General features: G+C 38.6%; 1 protein-coding gene across 1 annotated transcript; it reads right to left on the bottom strand.

Moving 5' to 3' along the window:
- Nucleotides 1–582: 582 nt before the first annotated feature.
- On the bottom strand, nucleotides 583–19,466 carry pdyn (prodynorphin). The gene is made up of 3 exons (XM_028810631.2): nucleotides 19,176–19,466; nucleotides 4,307–4,455; nucleotides 583–1,508 (listed from the first exon to the last, which is right to left on the bottom strand). Exons 2-3 carry the CDS (start codon nucleotides 4,433–4,435, stop codon nucleotides 861–863), a joined length of 777 nt encoding a protein of 258 aa, XP_028666464.1. The 5' UTR covers nucleotides 4,436–4,455; nucleotides 19,176–19,466; the 3' UTR covers nucleotides 583–860.
- Nucleotides 19,467–19,865: the final 399 nt, after the last annotated feature.

Raw genomic sequence — 19,865 nt, forward strand, 5'->3', positions numbered from 1 at the left:
AAATCTTTGCTTTTCACATTCTTTTCCTGGAGCCTTGGCAGCACTTGTAGCATTCAAGGCCTTGGAATGGAAGACCACTATGGGTGGGTTCCTCCAAAATGTTATGGAATACCTTGTACTGTAGCATACAGATAGGGGTCAACGCCTCATAGGGGCCCATTGCATTTACTCATGTCAGGTTAAATTAACACCCTTTGAGGACATTATATGGAACCATAGAAAAGACATGCAAAAATGGGGAGAACATGCAAATTACACGCAGACACTTGACAGGGATAATAAACCAAGACTTCCATCCATCCATTTTCCGACCCGCTGAATCCGAACACAGGGTCACGGGGGTCTGCTGGAGCCAATCCCAGCCAACACAGGGCACAAGGCAGGGAACCAATCCCGGGCAGGGTGCCAACCCACCACAGTAAACCAAGACTTCTTTCATAAAAATATATCTTAATCGTCATTGTACTTAATGATTTCGCTGATCCATTTATTTGTATATGATGATTAAGAGCATGGATTTATTTTTATTTTTGCAATGCAACCATTTCTAATTAGCCAAAAGAACACTCAAAACTCAGTGAATTGCAGCATGGACACTTAAAAGTACTTGCAGTTTATTGTTATGAAACAAGCATCTTTTTTTTCTTTTGTATAATTTATATTTTTTGCAAACATAGGATTAACACAGATACATTGAAAATGTCACCACTCTTCCACCCTCTTTCACCTCTGAAGACATTTTGTTTAATTTAACCCCCTTATCCGCTCTCCTTAAACATAAAAAGACAAGCAAACTGGGAAATGCCAGTGGATCTGTATTAGAAGTCTTTCAAGTCATTTACCTTTTAACCTTGAATAATTTATAGTTCAAGCACTTCATCAGAGTACGAGCTGGGCTCTTCATCTGATCGAACAGAGATTTTAAAATGACGTCTTAAAAATCCACCATATCTTTTCTGGTTGTCCCACTTGAGTTTTGGTCTCACTCTTCGCATGAATCCTCCATATCTTTTTTGTAGCTCCTCTTGGCTGTTGTCTTCTTCATAATCAAAGCTTCTCTTGGGCCTGAATTTCCTTAAGAAGCCACCATAGCGCTTAACCTCATTTAGTGCACCAGTGTCATCGTGATAGACCAGTTCCTCATTTTCCAAAGAGCCATCTCCTTGAACTGTGTCTTGGGTCACATCCTGGAGGTCTCTTTCTCCAAACTTCCTAAATATAGTTCCATATTTCTTAGCAAGTCCACCCTTAAGGCTGGAATTTTCTCGTGCAGGAGAACTGCTAAATATCTTGTTCTTATCGACTTTCTTGATGAACCCTCCATAACGTTTCACCAAATTGTTAAGAGATATTTCTGCATGCTTGTCAATCTTGTCAGGCCTGATTGCCTCAAGGTCACTTTTATAGTTTGTCCCCAACAATCCGACAGGATACATCTGTAGAGCTTCTTGGCATTTCTCAAATTCAGTTGTTGAAGGTAAAGAACCTTCACACTCTAATGTGCAGACCTGAAAGAACAGAAGTCGTGCTTATTTAATTCAAAACCATTATGAACAGCTTCTCATTCATATACACATGCTTTCAAAATGCTGTCGCAGCAAAGTCATTATTTTACAACTCATTTATTCATCCCTCGAGTCTTGTAATTCCAACACATATTTACTGGCAGTCAAAACTGATACACCAGAACAAGTTTAGAGTCGCCAGTTAGCTTAACTGTCTTTTTTTGGAATGTTGGGATAAAAATATGAGTTCCTGGAGAAAATGCAAAATGGGCACGAAGAGAAGATGTAAATGGTACAGTTCAATTGTATTTAAAATTAAATGACGAGAATATAATGCAGAAATGTACAGGAAAAGTGACACCCTATACTCACTCGGCAATATATGCTGTACTTCTGTATATGTGCTGGGCATTTGTTTTCAGCAGTTGTTATTTAAGGAAGTTACCTTCTAAAATATTTTTTTTTCTCAGAGTACGATAAAATTATTTGAGGATGACAAAATGTTTCACTTCAATTTCTGCATCTTGACCTTAATTGAATATTAGAGAAATTTTGATGAAAACAGGTGATTAAAGCTCACCAATCCTATTCACCGTTTTCCTCCAAAATTATATCAAGTCCAATTTGAAGTTTTCTAAGGTACCACTCCTTATACAATGCAATGATACTTTATTTAATAAAGTGGATGCATTAAATTCACAACAAAGGATTTGGAATTTAATGTGTTTAGTTTAATGGCAAATTGAAAAAGTTAAATATTTTTAAGATTGTATTGTAGCACCATCTTTTCTTTTTTATGGCTGCCATTATTTCTGGGTAACCCAGATATTATTTAACGTAAAAGAGACGTCATTGGAAAGACTTTATAAATGATAACATAGTTACTTCAAGGGCGGCACGGTGGCGCAGTGGGTAGCGCTGCTGCCTCGCAGATGGGAGACCTGGGGACCTGGGTTCACTTCCCGGGTCCTCCCTGCGTGGAGTTTGCATGTTCTCCCCGTGTCTGCGTGGGTTTCCTCCGGGCGCTCCGGTTTCCTCCACAGTCCAAAGACATGCAGGTTAGGTGGATTGGCGATTCTAAATTGGCCCTAGTGTGTGCTTGGTGTGTGGGTGTGTTTGTGTGTGTCCTGCGGTCGGTTGGGATTGGTTCCTGCCTTGTGCCCTGTGTTGGCTGGGATTGTCTCCAGCAGACCCCCGTGACCCTGTGTTCGGATTCAGCGGGTTGGAAAATGGATGGATGGATAGTTACTTCAAAAGCAGCCCAGCAAATCCACAAGCTAATTTAGAAGTGTCAGTTATGGGAAGTTCCCTGGACCTGCTGGAGGTAGTGACGGAAGAGAGAACGAAGAGGATGCCAAGATGACATGAGTCAGCTTTGAGGGTTCCTAAGGTATCACTCTTTACACCCTACAATGGTTCCCCAGTAAACAGTGTATATGCGTGTTAAAAGAAGCTTTATTATTGGAGTTACTGTAGATGATCAATTAAAAAAAAATCTATTAATACATATCTGTTGCCTCCAATGCCACTGCTGCTGTCCCGTTATGATCAATAATCAATAGTTTTTATAATTTTTTTGTGAATAATTACAAAGCATCAGTCTATTTAGGGTTTCTGTGACTCAAGGATGTGGAATTTCATGGTTGCTATCATTTCACAGCAGAGGCATCATTCTAAAAATATTGCTTCACTTTTTTATCACAAAATAGGCAAATTCTATTTGTTACTTTATGAAAGTGTTAACTACTGTAATCATGAAGTACCTAAACACTTACTTGAAATGTCTTCACTTTCTACAGTATGTACAATATCAATGACAAATAATTGTTTTGTGTTTCTGTGCATAGAAGACAAAAACTTGAACTTGCATATGCGCTATAGTGCATTTTATGCTGATTTCATTGTAAAGGGGCTCATTTTTACAGCATTCGTTAACCAGGGCATTATTGCACTTGGCTATACAATACTTATAGAAGTCCATGAAACATGATCTACCGTCTAAGCTCATACTGATCACTTACTCATATACCTGTTTTGGCCACATGATTCTTCATATTTTCCTTAATAGTTCCTTCTGCTTTTACTGCACATGTGCTGATTGTTAAATACTTGATCTCCTAGTATTTTATGTTTACGTTTTTAATTAAAATATACATTTTTAAATTATTGAAATAGTTGTATGTTCCTTTTTTTATCTCACTTACAGTTGCATTTATTGAAAGTATTAGAAACTTTAAAGAACAAGCTTTATTTTATTTTAAAATGTTTTTACACATTAACAATGAATAGCACTTAACACCTATTGTTTAGTCTAAGATTATGCAGAATGAACAAGAAATTGTGGTGTGATGTTTAATGTTTTATTCACAGTAAACTTACGAAACTTGGGGAAAATAAAATGTAATATATGAACAACGACAGCAAAAATACATGGGGCACAGAATGGAGTTGTTTCATAGTAAATATTGAACTTTTTTTCACACAGAAAATAATGATGGATTTGCACACACTGGACAACCCAACCCCTTGAGCTGTCAAAACTCCGCATGGCCACTTTTAAGTGCATTTAGGACTGAAACCAGGAAGCAGTTGTTCACAAAAAGAGCTACAAACTGCTGAAAAAGAAACCTTGACAACTTCAAGAAAAATCTGAATGACATATCAGGACAGCTAAGTTATTAGCTAAAGAAACAAGCTTCATGGACTGAATGGTGTTCACTCGTTAGTCAATTTCCTGTCTTTGTTAAGTGCACCATAAAGCATAACTGCAAACCATGAAATTATAAAGAAAGGATTCTTACCAGAGTGTTAATCTGAGACTCTTCATTCTGTGCCTGTTGAGAACATGTCAGACACTGGGCTGAGCAGTCTGCCTGAGTGGATGATGGTAAACCCAGACTGAAAAGTAACACAAAAAGATGCCACTCCATGCTCCTTGAAGACCACAGGGCTGAAACACAAAAGGACACCTAGCATCATCACCATTATCAATACAACTCAGTTTCTCACAATTAGATGGAAACCATTTTTAAATATAAATTTACCCCATTAAATATCAGCAAGTATAATTTGTTTTGTTATGTCTCTCTTGTATGTCTGTTTCTTACACTTTTTCTTATTAAGGGTGAAAATAATCTGATTTTTATGAAAACAATTTGAAATGAAACCTTAAGAACTGCAATAATGATGTCAAAGGAATACATTACTGCACCCGAGAATCAGACATGCCAGACCACCATCTTGGAAGTCCAAATAACACTGCTCCCTGAACACTTCTGGGTGCATCTTAAGGATTTTGGCCTGCTGATCACAAAAAACAACCTTTAAATTTTCCTATTTTTTACTCTTTATTCCAGTCGACTATTTTTGTGATTTGTTCACCAATTATAAGAATATGTATACAGCACAAAGACTACAACAGTCTGTGGTGATCTGAAGGTTTCTAGGAAAGCTGTTCAGATATACCAAGTACTGTGAGTAGGACAGTTGTGCTAAGGAGACTCATTACATTAAAAAGAAACTGCCGCTCCATAAGCATTTGGTCCCAGAGCAGAAGAGTCTGACACTTAAACCACTTGTTGACACGACAAAACATATTTTTGCATCCTCTTAATATAACTGATGAAAAATGTCATGGGAGTGAACAATCAGCGATGAACAATAAAGGTGAGGGATTTCGATATCTGAGACAGATGTTTCCATGAATAACTGATGACAAGATTAAGGAAGGCATTTCTGTTGGTCCACCAATCAAATGTGCTATCAACAGCAAGCAGTTTCAAGACATGCTAGTGGGGCTGGAGGAAATCCCATGGAAGGCAGTCAAGGATGTTTTCTGAGAATTTTCCTGGAAGCTACAGAACACTAAACTGCTTTCAGCTGATTGACAACATGCTTCAAGCATACAAAACCAGCAAGTGCAACATGTCAGTAGAGATTCGTTTTCTGTATTCACACTTGAACTTCTTCTCTGCTAATGAATTTCCGTATGGGATTAATAAAGTTTATCTTGTCTAATCTTGGTGCAGTCAGTAACAAACATTGGGAATGATTCAAGACATGGCATTGATCGAAAAGCGGTTGTCAGGACAAGTGGAATCCATCAATGCTGACTGACTTTTGGTGGACATTGAAACGAGGAGCCTCAGATGAGGAGTACAAACAAAAATCAGCAGCAAAACATTTTTAGCTCAACTGAACCAATGCAATTTGTCAGAATCATTAAGTGATTAAACACACTAAATTCATGATAAATTTGTGTTATGTTTCTTCACATTCATATGTGATACATCCAATATCTGTGTTCAGTTTGAATTTGTCTATCACGATCATCAAATATGTTTCAAGGAGTAAAAACATCTCTTGCCCAGTGAAACTAGGGTGTTGTACCATGTTAGCCATTATGAATGTATTGAGAAGTCAAGTAAAATGACACCTTTCATTGGCTAACTAAACAAGATTACAATATGCTAAGCTTTTGAGGCAACTCAGGCCCCTTCTTCAGGCAAAATGTAATACAAAAACTGGAGTTCCTTGTGTTTATTTGGATACCAGGACAGATACAACATTGGAAAACCTTTAGGTGAGACATCTTAAATGTAAAAAAAATAACAGACCTCTTATCTTATCCACAGATCTTGACTAGTCATTGGTAATGAATCTTAGCCTGAAAAGGTCTATTAATTTATAACATTTATGATGTCTCACTTAAAGGTTTTCCAATGTTGCTACTTGTCCTGGTGTCTATATAAACACAGGGAACTCCAATTTTTGTATTACACCTTGCCTGAAGAAGGGGCCTTTGTTGCCCAGTGAAATACTGTAAGAGTAAGGCACCAAATAAGAGCAAGACACTCAAATCGAATAGTAGACAAGGCAGAAAAGAGTCATCATCAAAATTCTCAAAGACTGAGAGCACGGCTGGCCTCAGTGTGACAATTCAACATCATGAGAAGTTTGCTGCTGCGTGGGCCCAGCTACCTACTGGTGGTGCAGATGAGAAGCTCAGACCATGAAACTGTTTGTGTCCACATCAATGTTATTCAAATTAAATAGCCAAACAATGTACTTGTTTTATTTTGGAGTGTCATTTCTTGATGGAGGTTTTAAAATTATTGAAACAAGTACACGTTTATTTGTATTTCAGTAAATTACTTCCCAGGAGAACCAGATGTCACCTGGGAAAGTAGTAGGGCAGAACTATCCCACCCATCTATGACAGCAAAAGAAACTTTGCCTATTGCAGTCCTTTTCTTATGAGACATAGATTTGATGAAAAATTAATCAAACTGAAAAATTCTAAAAGAATTCACTTTGCTGAAATTCAGGACAATGCATTTTACCAGATTTTGGGCCTGAAAAAAATGTAATTAATTTCAGAGTTAAAATCTGAAACAATGCACTCTCCCTAAATCTCATTGTAGTTAACACTAGAATCCCTGAAACCTGTCAAAATATCTGTAGTGCCAGGCCACCTTCATTTTACTTGCACCTCGTCATCACTGCGTTAATTGCACACTGATAAAGCGCCTTTATTTTTGCAAAGTGTCAATCGGCCGAAGGCAGGCAGTCTGCTATGCCATCCCCGCCGAGGCAGACACAATATTATCACAGTTGAAATTTGGGAGTGAGGTGTCTGGAATCGTGTAGGAAAATGATATATTGTTATTTGAAATACAAACATTTCATGGGTGTTCCGTGTCTACAACGATCTGTGTAAATGTAGAATGTCATTTCTTGTGAGGCAAGAAATGTTGAACACATAACTAAAACAGAAAATGTTTTCATATGTTATAGTGATAAGGACAAAATGTTGATGTGAAGTGTATAATGTGTGAAGACTGAAGTCCAAATATCAAATAAACGCTTTCACAAAAAGTATAACAAAACAGTCAGTCATTGTCCAACCTGCTTTATCCTAACACAGGGTCACGGGGGTCTGCTGGAGCCAACCCCAGCCAACACAGGGCGCAAGGCAGGAATAAACACCAGGTAGAGTGCCAGACTACCACAGGGTACACACACAAACACACACACCAAGCACACACTAGGGACAATTTAGGATCGCCAATGCACCTAACCTGCATATCTTTGGACTGTGGGAGGAAACCCACACAGACACGGGGGAGAACATGCAAACTCCACGGAGGGAGGACCCGGGAAGCAAACCCAGGTCTCCTAACTGTGAGGCAGCAGCGCTACCACTGCGCCATCGTGCTGCCCTGTAACAAAACAAGTGCGCTTTTAATCAAGAATAAAACCGAAGAAAAAAGAAATTGTTCAATGTACATGTTGCTGTCAATGTGTGAAAACTGAAGCCCAAATATCAATCAATACGAAGTAAAGACGTTTACATGCAGATGTGTGTTTGCATCTTTCACAGTGGAAACGTGAAGGTCTCACAGATGTCTGCTTCACTGGTACAGGGGTAAGAACTGCTGTGTTGTAATTAAGAAGTTGCTGGTTTGAGCCCAGGCCCTTCATGCATTTAGAGCTTTGAGTGGTGGGCTGCTATTATTGTTAGTATTATATAATAAAAACATACATTTGATTTGAGTCTCTAACAAATCAATAAAACAAATGTGCTTTTATTCAAGAATAAAATTGAACAAAAACTGAGGGGGACGTGTGATGTCAGGAGTGGGGAATCAGTCTGCCTCTGTGTTTTGGAGTGTACCTTGTCTCTGCTTAGCTAGCGATACCTTTTTGCTTATTGATTTCTAAAGTTTGTCCAGTTTCACTACTATGTGGGCAGAGTCACAGGTTACAACTAGTATATATATATATATATATCTATATATATATATATCCATCCATCCATTATCCAACCTGCTATATCCTAACTACAGGGTCACAGGGGTCTGCTGGAGCCAATCCCAGCCAACACAGGGCGCAAGGCAAGAAATACACCACAGGGCTATATATATATATATATAAAAAGAGAGAAGCAGGGAGAGAGAAGTTAATCTGGATAGCAGTACCCTTATTGACCAGCTGGATGTCTTTCAAGATCCTGGAAGTCATAATAATAAGTCTTATTACAGGGTTTGAGTTTCCCCAGTTCGCTAGGGGGTGATGTGTTGTGGCCTAAAAGGCATACAGGGGAGGACCACCAACCTAACTTTCTCTAGTACACCTCTGCATTGGGGCTACCATGCAGGAATCTCTAGTGCCACTAGGGGGAGTTCTACCCATATAACATCAGAGTCAGATCCCTGTAAATGCTGACAGCAGGGTATCCAGAAGGTAGTTGGGACATAATATAAAAAGGGCCTTTCTTCCTTTGCTCAGAGAGCTTGGAGTTGGGAGACATCTGGTGAGAAGAGTTCAGCTGGATGTTGGGAGGAAGGTGACCCAAATAGCAGAAGATGAGCAGTGGAAATTTGTTAACCGAGGAGTCAGGGGTTATTATTGTTTAGTTATGCCCAATGTTTATTATTTTATCCTAGAAATTTGATTCTGTTCATTTGGACAAAGTTTTTAAGTGGGAGAAATATTTCAAGACTTATCCAAGTCTCTTCCTCAGTCTCAATTGACTGCAGGTTTCCCCAACCTTATAAACAGTACCTTTGCTTAATCACAGAGACTAGCACCATTGACAAAGGGCCAGTTGATCAGTGATATGCAAATTGTCCACTGATTAGTAGACGTGTGAACCATTCATAGAGGGTTGAGGAATGGCTGCAATCACAGCATTGTAAGATTATTTATTATTTTATGTTTTGGTCGTATTTTATTGTTCCCTTGTATCACATATTGATTTTTTTTTGTCATTAAAGCCTGTGTTTTTTGTGATTTTGGACTTCTGAATTGATGTTTGAGGTTTTGAGATGTTTATTATATATATATATATATATATATATATATATATATATATATATATATATATATATATATATATATACTAGGGGGCTGCTTGCTTCTCTTGCCAACCCCTCCAGCCTGCGCTACATGCCAGCCATGTCGTGTCTCTGCTGCTTATGTATGTGGATTTCACTTTCACCAAACAACAAATCTTTTAATTCTCGCGGATACGCCTCTTCATTGGGAAGAAACACTACTTTTCCCTGATGGCAACATGAATTAGATGATCTACAAGTCTCCAACTTAAAGTTTAAATCCGAAACAATATATTCAATCTCTTTTCGCTGTTCCATTATTTCACTGAGTAATAATTTCCGTTTGTTTGCGCTAATGCAATCTTTACTAACATTTTTTTGAGTCTTTTGAATTTTAGTACTTTTGTTATCTCTAACCTGCTCTGCATGTGTACCACACCAACATTTTTGAATTCTTTATGACGTTCTACTCTTTGTCTTTCATTTCCGGCCTGGGCGTGGTTAACCCTTTAACCGCCAACTCCCTAAATATTCCCCACGCCAGACGAAATCTGAACAATTTTCGTTTTTTTACTTTTTTACATTTTTTTTACATTTTTTACATTTATTCAAGCAGTATTGACCACTAAATGTTGTGGAAGTTCTAGAAATGGGCAAACACATAATAAAACACAAAATGTACCTTTTCTCAGGCTTCCACAACAATAAACTTTCATCAACTGTAACTGACGGTCCTGGCATGTAGGGCAACTGAAATGCTTCAAATAAATGGTCAGTCAAAGGACGTAGCTTGAACAAGCGGTCGCGGTTTGGATCTTTCTTATCTGGCTCATTTCTGTTGTCATTCAAATGAAAGAATTTCAGCAGCAAAGAGAATCGGTTACGTGTTATGATAGCTGCAAAAATAGGTGTTGCATACATAGGATCTGTAGACCAGTACATCTCAATATCTGGTTTTCTGATTATTCCCATCAACATCAAAATCCCAATGAATTTTTTCATTTCGTTTTCATCAGTGTCTACCCAAGCACGAACACGGGAATGTGGAGGTAAATTGGGATTTTTCTCAAAAAACTGTGCTGCATACAGATTTGTCTGATGAGCAAAATGTCTGATCAAATCAGGTGACACAAACAGCTCATAAAACTGCTCAGCAGTGTAATTGTTTACATCAACAGTAAAGCCACACGTTGCCTCAAACGGATGCAGAAAAGGTAGTTCACCTCGGGCAGCAGTCCAGTTGAGATGCTGGGGATACACCCACTCATCGCAATCATCCGATGCGTCTTCATTCACAGTATCATGCAGCGCACGGTGATGATCATCATTGTCGCTAAAATCTTCTTCAGAACTGCTACAATCATGATCAGAATTATTGTCCAAAATCGCCTGCAAAACCTCACTTGAAGTCAGTTTACGTTTTGCCATATTCACAGCTTTCACTTTCGAATCACATCACGTGATCGGCCAATACAAGCGCAGAGTTGTCGAAATACAACGTAGTAATAATACCCACGCCAAACTGTCAGTTGTACTACGCGCCAGGCATTCACATAACCACAGGCAAATGTGCCGGATAATTCCGTCAGTAAGGCGTCAGCAATAAAGCTACAATGCCGGATATATCCGGCAGAGGGCGGTTAAGGGGTTAAATCTCCTGGCACAAAGTCTTGTCTCGCGGGACGTGAAAGTGTCTCCCTGAAAAAGTCACGTCTCGTCGCCAAATTTTTTTTAATATTATATTAAAAATAATATTATAATTTTTAATATTATAACACACTATATATGTGTGTGTGTGTGTATATATAAACTGTATGTCTATATAGTGTATAGATATATGAGAGAAAGAGATAAACAGAAAGTGAGCGTGAAGTGGCTTCAAATTCAAACCTAATTTCTTCACTCGTACCATTCTCCCTCTTTATTTAATTTCAGAAGCAACTCTCACATATATTGATAGCATGTACTTTTTAAGCAACTTCAGCAGTCAAGAAAGTAACAGCAGAAAGAAAGTTTAAATAGTCACTGTATTCCATGGAAACTTTCCCTCAGTTTAAGAGAAGATAGAAAAATCTCATCTATGGGATTTGGCCTGATTCTTGCAGAACACCTTTAACCAGGTCTGGTGAGTTCTTTACAAAAAAATCCTTGTTATAGGTATAGGGAAGTGCCAGCTAAAGGACAACTGGATTATCCTTTTTAATTTTTTATTTACTGCGGTGGTTTGGCACCCTGCCCAGGACTGGTTCCTGCCTTGTGCCCTGTGTTGGCTGGGATTGGCTCCAGCAGACCCCCGTGACCCTGTGTTCGGATTCAGCGGGTTGGATAATGGATGGATGAATTTTTTATTTAATTTTTCTAATGAATTGGAAACCCTGGATGAAAAGGCTGAATGAAATGGTCAATTCTGGAAATGCCTTTTTGTATTATGTTTAGTAGAGTTCCTGTCTTGCATGCGGGTGAGAGCTGAGCGGCAGTGCCGGCAGGATCTCTAGGGCTACCTGAGAGTTACGTACAGCCCTTCAGGCTTACAATTTACTGTATGTATATGGCATAACATTCTCTAAAATCATTTAATCAATTCAGGACCTTAGGGTCTATTCTGACAACATTGAAAGCATGACAGGAACCAGCCCTTGGATGGAAGACCAGTCTGTCACACAGGACAGTGATACCAGTCGAAAGAATAAACACTCATTAATCTGTGTCACCTCCTAAACCCATTCACTCCATTGCAGGGTGGGATAAACCAGAAAACAGCAAGGATGTTGTAAGGCTAATTGTTGGACTACATGCACTTTACCGCCATACTTTAAATATTCAAAAACAGAAAGGTAAGGCCGTAATCGTTATGCCATTTTAGAAAGCGCTTAAAGGCCACAATAAGGTGGGTTGAAATGTGAAAATGCTTCTTATTGTGCCCGTTTCTAGCACCGGTGCTTCTGATTTAAGGGCTAGTGCACGATAAATGAACTGGAGGATATGCTTTAACTGTTTTTAATGAAGCTGATTAAGAACTAAGACACGAAGCAAATGCAAAAGCAAAGACGACCATTTAAAGGAAGCAATGTCATCACTCAAATGTCAAAGAAGATTTAATTAGATAACTGAATAATACATTTTTTTTATTGCAATAGTAGAACACGTGAATGTAAAATATACAACACATATGGGATAATTAACTTGAAGTTAATTCAGGACACTATGTAAATACAATTATTATTATTATTATTATTATTATTATAAATCTAGTCTATATATATAAAATCCTAAGCCTAAAAATGCAATGATTTTATGTGACACTTTTTATGTCACGTTTTTTGTCACGCTTTAAATTGGGCTTATTTTAAAACTTACATATATATGTTTGGTATCTTTCTTTTCAGAATTTATCAAACTTTAATGTGATGCTGTTACATTTTCAGATTCTTATTCTGTTTTTAAATTATAAACTTAAATATCAAGAATGTCGTGGTTTTTAATATCAAGAAATTCGTGGTTTTAATTTTTGATTGAGTAAACATTCTTTCACAGGAACAAACTATTAAAAAAAAAATCTATTCATAACACCAATATTTTTATTTACGTGCCAGGGGGGATTGGGTGCCAAAGGCACCAGGGGGCTTGCCCCCCTAATAATAATAATAATAATAAAAGTATTATTATTATTATTAATTCACGTTTAATTAGGCATGTGCATATTACTGTGGAAATAATACACTCGTCCAACTCATCTACTTTTCCCCATATTTCTTATCAATAACACCACCCCATCGCAGGTAGTCTGAGCTTCTCTACCAATACTGTGGAGAGTCCACCCCGACGGGATGCCAGTCCATCACAGGGGGGCACTCACAGACATCTTAATTAAAGACCACCACATTTAATTTTGTGTTTCATCCATTTAAATTGAATTCTACATTTTAAATATTATGGATGGATGTTTTTTTTTTAGAAAATTAAATAAATGCTTACCTACATATTAAAATTAAAAGTCAAATGTGACGATAGATAATAACCGTATGAAATGAGAGTATAGATAATTCAATGTGACATGAAATATATTTCTGTTGCTTGTTTCTTTAAATATTTAATCATTCCCTCATTTATTTATGTCAGTGACTTGCAGAGAAGCGTCCAGTCGCAGAGCCACAGCACTACACGTCACCACAGTATCACAACACAAACGACATCACTGCTCCTCTGTATGTTACACCCTAACCACTCTAACCTCTAACTTTAAGCTGACCCTAATCTTAACTGTTTGAACAACATGCTAACCACACTAATCCCTATCCCTCACAACACTAACCCCCAAGCTCAAATTACCCCTAATTTTAACCGTGTACTACCATTGGCGGACCTGCATTTTTGGGGCCCTGAAGCTTAAACTGTAATTGGGCCCCCTTCTCAATCAGCAGAGGTCTGGGTTACCATGATTATATTCTTCAATGGGGTTGCTCCACGACAGATCACCACAATTTTTTTCTAAATTTAACCATTATATCTCAGATTTTGATTAATGTTGCTGTGCTGGATTATCTCACATGTCAAAGTCACTGGTGTGAATAAAAGTGTCCTATGCCTTCTAGTTTTCAAGTTAGGGGGGATGAAAATTAAAGTTATTTCTGGGGCCCTTTCAGGATTAGGGGCCCTGAGGAATAATCATCATTCATTTAATTGAAGATCCACCACTGTATACTACATGCAAACCACACTAACCACTAACCTTAATCTTCACTGTCAAACTGGTGGGGTAGACAGGGCCAGCGGCACCATTAAGGCGAATTAGGCATTCACCTAGGGTACAGACCATTGGGGGGGTTTCTTGACCCAGCCACGTGGGTTAGCTACCAAACAGTCAGTTGGCATACTAATAAGCTCTGCCTAGGGTGCACAATAACCTAGCACTGGCACTGGGGGTAGAAATGCTGACCTAGACCTCAAAGTTGAGAGGGTGGGCTCTAGCGAGTGCTCTTTTGGATTGGTGAATTGTCAGTGATGTTACGTAAACCTTCGGTCATCAAATACCACATTTAAAGCAGACACTTCAGATGCAAACTCGTAATAGTGAGTTCTTAATTTCTTCATGTACTCTTTGACCCAGTAATTCTGAGCAACTGTTTTTCTTGTACTCTTATCCGACGCGTACAGCCACGGAGTTTGAGCATGCGCGTAAGGCACAGGCTTCCCAAGTAAGGCAGTCATATATCTACTCTGCGGACGATTCACCAATCAAACAACAGAACTTGTTAGAGCCCACCCTCTCAGCTGTGACGACTGAAATGACAGTTTATTTATTTCACGGCTTATTTCATCTTGCGTGCGGTTTCACTGAAGTAAACAAACGAAAACAAAATACACATTTAAATACATAAAGAGCAACAAAATATATTTATTGACACATGTCATTTATTTATTTATTGCCATATTTCAGAGTACTTTTTATTCATTTGCGTATTTATATTATTTAATTTTGTCCAAACAATAAAAGCCGACTCCTCGTGTTTAGCTCGTTTGGGTTCATTATCTGCTTATATAAGACAAGTCGAGCTTGTGTGTTTGCGGGGTTCGCTAAACCCACGAAGATCCTGTGAAAAATTGTGCCGTTATTATATTATATCGTGGTCGAATTTACGACATTAATAGCTCAGAATGTCTTGTAGCACTTCCCAATCTTGTCTTTCTGTACGTTTTCATTCCGTCGTGCGCTGCTTTAGTTTACTGTTCTGCAGTTCATCCAACATTTCATTTCTCTGCAACGAGCTAAAACATTCAAACTGTAATCGCAAGCAGGCATTCCGCCAATACTCGACCTCCGCCTCAGAGCTTAGACCGCTTTTCTTTTTATCGTCCTGCCTTTTAAGGGAAGTAATGATTAGGTCTTCTAAACAGCCAACCGTCCATCCACCACCGTCTGTCAAGCCTGCCTTTCCGTTTCAAGATCGCTGGGACCTGGCAGTGTTGGACGCAAGGCACCATACCGACCCTGGACTCTTGAAATGGCATTTACTAGGTTCTTCGTAAAACCATTTCTTGATAAAGAAACATTTAATTCTGGGAAGGGTTCTTTTTATATTAATTTTTTTTTCTTCAAAAACATTCCTAATCTGCAGACAAAACTGAAATCTTTAATGCATGGTAGACTACAGCAGATCAAGTAAACTCGAGCTTAGTCCGTGAGATTCTATGCAGCGAGAGTCATTTTAAAATCACGAATCCAATGATATTTCACGAATCTGCAATCATCAGTGTATGGTTATTTATGGAGACTGATCCGGATTCAAATAAGCAAATGATCGTTACGTGGATGGTTCTTTTGGGACCCCAAATAGTTCCGTTTTGAACCGCTCTGGCAGCTTTATTAGTAAGAGTGAACAAGTCAATTACTTACGGAGAATCGGAATACAAAATTTGCGATAACTGCACCTAATAAACGACTTTTTATGAGGTAGCTCAAAAATTAAGATCTGGGCCCACCCCTGCCAAACACTATCTGGGTTTAATTAAGCAGCTGTCATTTCCGGGGTTTCCATGGATCGGTGTCAATTCAAAACTGGGTTTCTTTAAAATTTAGGAGTATGCACCATATGTTTATATATATATATATATATATATATATATATATATATAATTACATGGGGATAGTATTGTGTTGTTTTATCTTGTTTTCGAAGATGTTCAACATCATTTACATTGGGTATTCCCTTGCATTCTGGCGAGTTAAACCCTTTTGTTCTGACTAGCGAGCCTGCTGGCGCGGCCATCGCACTAACAGGTAGCTTCAGTCCAACGTTCTTCGCTGTCATTTCTTCTCTACTTGTGGTTAATTACCACAGTTAGAATAAAAGTAAGCAAGCAAACGCCATAGTAAAGAAGGAACGAATAGGAAAATTGTAAAAGAGTTGAGCACACTAAAATAAAGGAATTTCCAAAATTCTTACTAAAGCAAACAAGCACTTCGCTTGACTGAACGCAGAACGCGAAAATAAAGGTCAATAAGTTGATGATTGTGAAACTGGCTGCTAATCCTTATGGGACTGAATCGGAGAAACGCTGTTTTATTGGGTGACTTCATTGTTTAGCCTGGGTATTGTGACGGATAAATAAAAAAAAATGTCCGTTCATTCATTCATCGTCCAAAGCCGCTTATCCCGAATAGGATGGGTTGTCTATCCCAACAGGCATCGCACGTAAGACAAAAACAGTCCCTGAACAGGGCGCTAGTTCATCTGCCGGGTGAAGACACTCAGACAAGAGGACAATTTAATACGCCAATCTACTTACCACACACGTCTTTGGATGGTGGTAGGAAACACATGGGAACTCGCAGAGAACATGCAAACTCCACACAAGAAGTACAGCGATCTCCTTGTTGAGAAATCGCAGCGCTTACCACTGCGCCACCGCGCCGCCCGGATGCAAACATATATATTTATATACAATATTTCTTGAGAGACTCTCTTTGGTCAAACTGCGCTGGGAAATAAACTCTGCCGACTATGATTATTTTTTTTCGAAAAAAGGTTTAGGTAAGTTCTGCAGGATTGAACCCGTCCTAATGTCCCAATTGAGGGGGCCACGACTGAATTGCCGCTCCCTTTTAGAGCAAATTTTCTGAATCAACTCAGAAGGTAGCATCCCATTCTAGGAAAAGGGCAGCAAGAGACATTAGCAAACGTAATCGATTGTTGGTATGAGATAAGCGTTGTGTGGTGGTTATGGGGAACCGGTTTTGATTCACTGTAATTAACTTCCAGCACTATCTATCTATCTATCTATCTATCTATCTATCTATCTATCTATCTATCTATCTATCTATCTATCTATCTATCTATCTATCTATCTATCTATCTATCTATCTATCATATAGTGCCTTTCATATCTATCTATCTATCTATCTATCTATCTATCTATCTATCTATCTATCTATCTATCTATTCTGTTGATTCTCAAGCTTAGTCCTTAGACCCCCCCCCCCCTTAAATTGATGTTACTTTTTAATCAGCCATGTCCTTTTTTATGCCTTCCATTATTTTTTCATTCAGAACAGTTTCTTATTTTTATATTTAAGGAATATCTGTGTTTTTGACATCTCTGTAGAAAGTTAACGGTGCCATTTTCTCTTAATTCGCTTCATATGAGACGTTTACTCTCTAAATCGTACCTGAAATCTGACAACTGATGACCAGCACAACAGACACAACAGAGTAAGCCAAGCTGACTGCTCACGAGCTACTTTAGTGTTACGCGCATGTGTGCTTATCAGTAAATAATGGAATACGGAACTACCAACCATTTCCTAAACCCACTCATCCAGAGCAGGGTCGTGGGCACAAAGTAGGAACAATCCCCGCACAGGGCGCCAGCCCTCAACAGGGTAATAAGCCCGCAAACAACAGGTGCCAGTTTAGCATCGCCAGTCCTCCTAACAGTCCAATTCCTAGATCGATACAAAAACAAGCAAACCAACTTGAAAACAACAGCTTACTTAATTAACACTGGAGTCCAAGACAGAACTTGAGAACCACTGATCTATTTGACCATTACCATATGTGCCTTTCATATCTATCCAGATCTATCTATCTATCCAAATGACTCGGTTGATTTAGTAGACAGAAGAACAATAAGAAAAGTAACTAATGTATCTGCCAATTTTATTAAGATAAAAAGAAAAAAAAATGTCTGCTGCTTAAGAGTTTATCTGCATGCCAAACAGCTTATCTGTAGTGATGGTAACAGGCGGCCGTAGGTCAATGTTATCATCTGCAGAGGCGAATATAACCAATTAGCGAAAATTCACGAATTCATAATGCGTAGTAACGACTGTGGGCTTCATTCTGTGATGCTTGTTTCAGGCATGAAATTACAGTTTTAAAGTGTGTTTTAATAATATGTACTGTAAAAAGTGTAAAGCATCTCAACCCCCGCCGGATGCTTATGGGAAATTTTATTTGCGCGCTGTTGGATAATACAAAACAGCTGCATTATAAAATATTTTAATTGCATAAAGGAAATTCTACTACTACTACTACTACTACTACTACTACTACTAATAATAATAATAATAATAATAATAATAATGTAAGCTCAAAGGGGGTAGAGGAGGAGCCTTCCCCTGCTGAACTGTGCGCAAGGCAGGAAACAGCGCTGAACAGGGCTCCAGTCTATCACGTAGGAACACAGACGGACACAGCGGGCCAATTTTGATTCGCAAGTCTATGAGAATGTGGGGAGAAGGAAAAAAGGAATGGTTTAAGTCAGAATTAGTTAGGCTGCCGTGCTGGCAAATGCGCCACCAATAATAATCAACATTATCACTAGTATTATTACGGTTTCTCAAAGCCATTTTAAGTCAATAACAGCAACAATGTAATAATAATAATAATAATAATAATAATGTCCTGAGAAGGACTGACGCATCATCCAGGGTTGATTCCAACTGCGCTAATGGTGCCGATATAGACTCCAGACCCTGAACTAGACATGCGGAATGGGAAATGGCAGGTTGTATAATAACAGTAATGATGGTAGTCATGAATCGGTGCACTACTTGAGTCTGCTTAAATGGTGCTGTTCAGCCAAAACATCTTAAAAAATATCTTTATAAAAATAGACAAACTACGGGCAGTTAATACAGAACACTACGTTGAAGTTTTTCACTCCTTGAATAAACTCATGAAAACACATTACAAACAAGTCAGACAAAAATTGACTTTCAGTGTTGGTAATAAAACAAACCATGCAATGTTTTTAGATTTTATATTCCCTTACCTACGAAACATTGAATTTTTAGTCAGTATTCGCAATGAAATTTTAAAATATCGTTTACCTTTTTAAATGAGAAATGTTAAGTCGGGTTTGGATGCGTCGCTCCAGCAACAAAGGCGAGTAATGAAGATCTGGTGAGATAGACTGGCGGCTTCGCTCAGGTTGAGTCTATGTGCACATGCTGAGACTTAAAGACCCCTCCGCAAAGCGCTTTTCTTTTGAACACGACTGCCTGTCCTTGGTCTTTTTATTATCAGCGCCTATTGTGTCACGGGGACACACGCGAATTAATTCCTGTGCAGGACCAATAGAGAAGCTCGTGAGGATGAAACATTCCACCTTCTGTGACAGCCAGTCGCGCTCTTGATGAACGAGGAGTGCGCGCGCTGGATTTGTGTGTGCGCGTATTGCTGAGGTTGTGGACGCGGTCCTTCACATTGCCTTTACCTGCATACTTGAAGCATTTAGAGCCCCTTTTCACCAGGTAAACAAACGAATGCCTTAATTGTTTAACAGTTTTTGAATCCCACACGTAACTGAATGATTCCGTTGTCTTAATATGTTTACGCATCACCATGATCACGAGCTGAAACCGCCTTGAAGCTGCACAGTGATCTACAGCAGAAGCGTACCTGAGAGAAACGAATACAGCGTGGTGTTTCCCAAGAAGACTGAATATTATTCTGAGTTTTAACGCATTTTCGTTTTATTAAGGAAGCCTATAAAATATTCAGTCTCTACAATTAAATTT

Source organism: Erpetoichthys calabaricus, chromosome 10, assembly GCF_900747795.2.
Source record: "Erpetoichthys calabaricus chromosome 10, fErpCal1.3, whole genome shotgun sequence".
Classification (NCBI taxonomy): domain Eukaryota; kingdom Metazoa; phylum Chordata; class Cladistia; order Polypteriformes; family Polypteridae; genus Erpetoichthys; species Erpetoichthys calabaricus.

Excerpts from the sequence above, each read along its gene's own strand:
- pdyn (XM_028810631.2), bottom strand. The coding sequence starts at position 4,435 with ATGGAGTGGCATCTTTTTGTGTTACTTTTCAGTCTGGGTTTACCATCA. Across the intron at positions 1,509-4,306 it reads AGTCTCAGATTAACACTCTG|GTCTGCACATTAGAGTGTGA; the intron begins GTAAGAATCCTT and ends CTGTTCTTTCAG.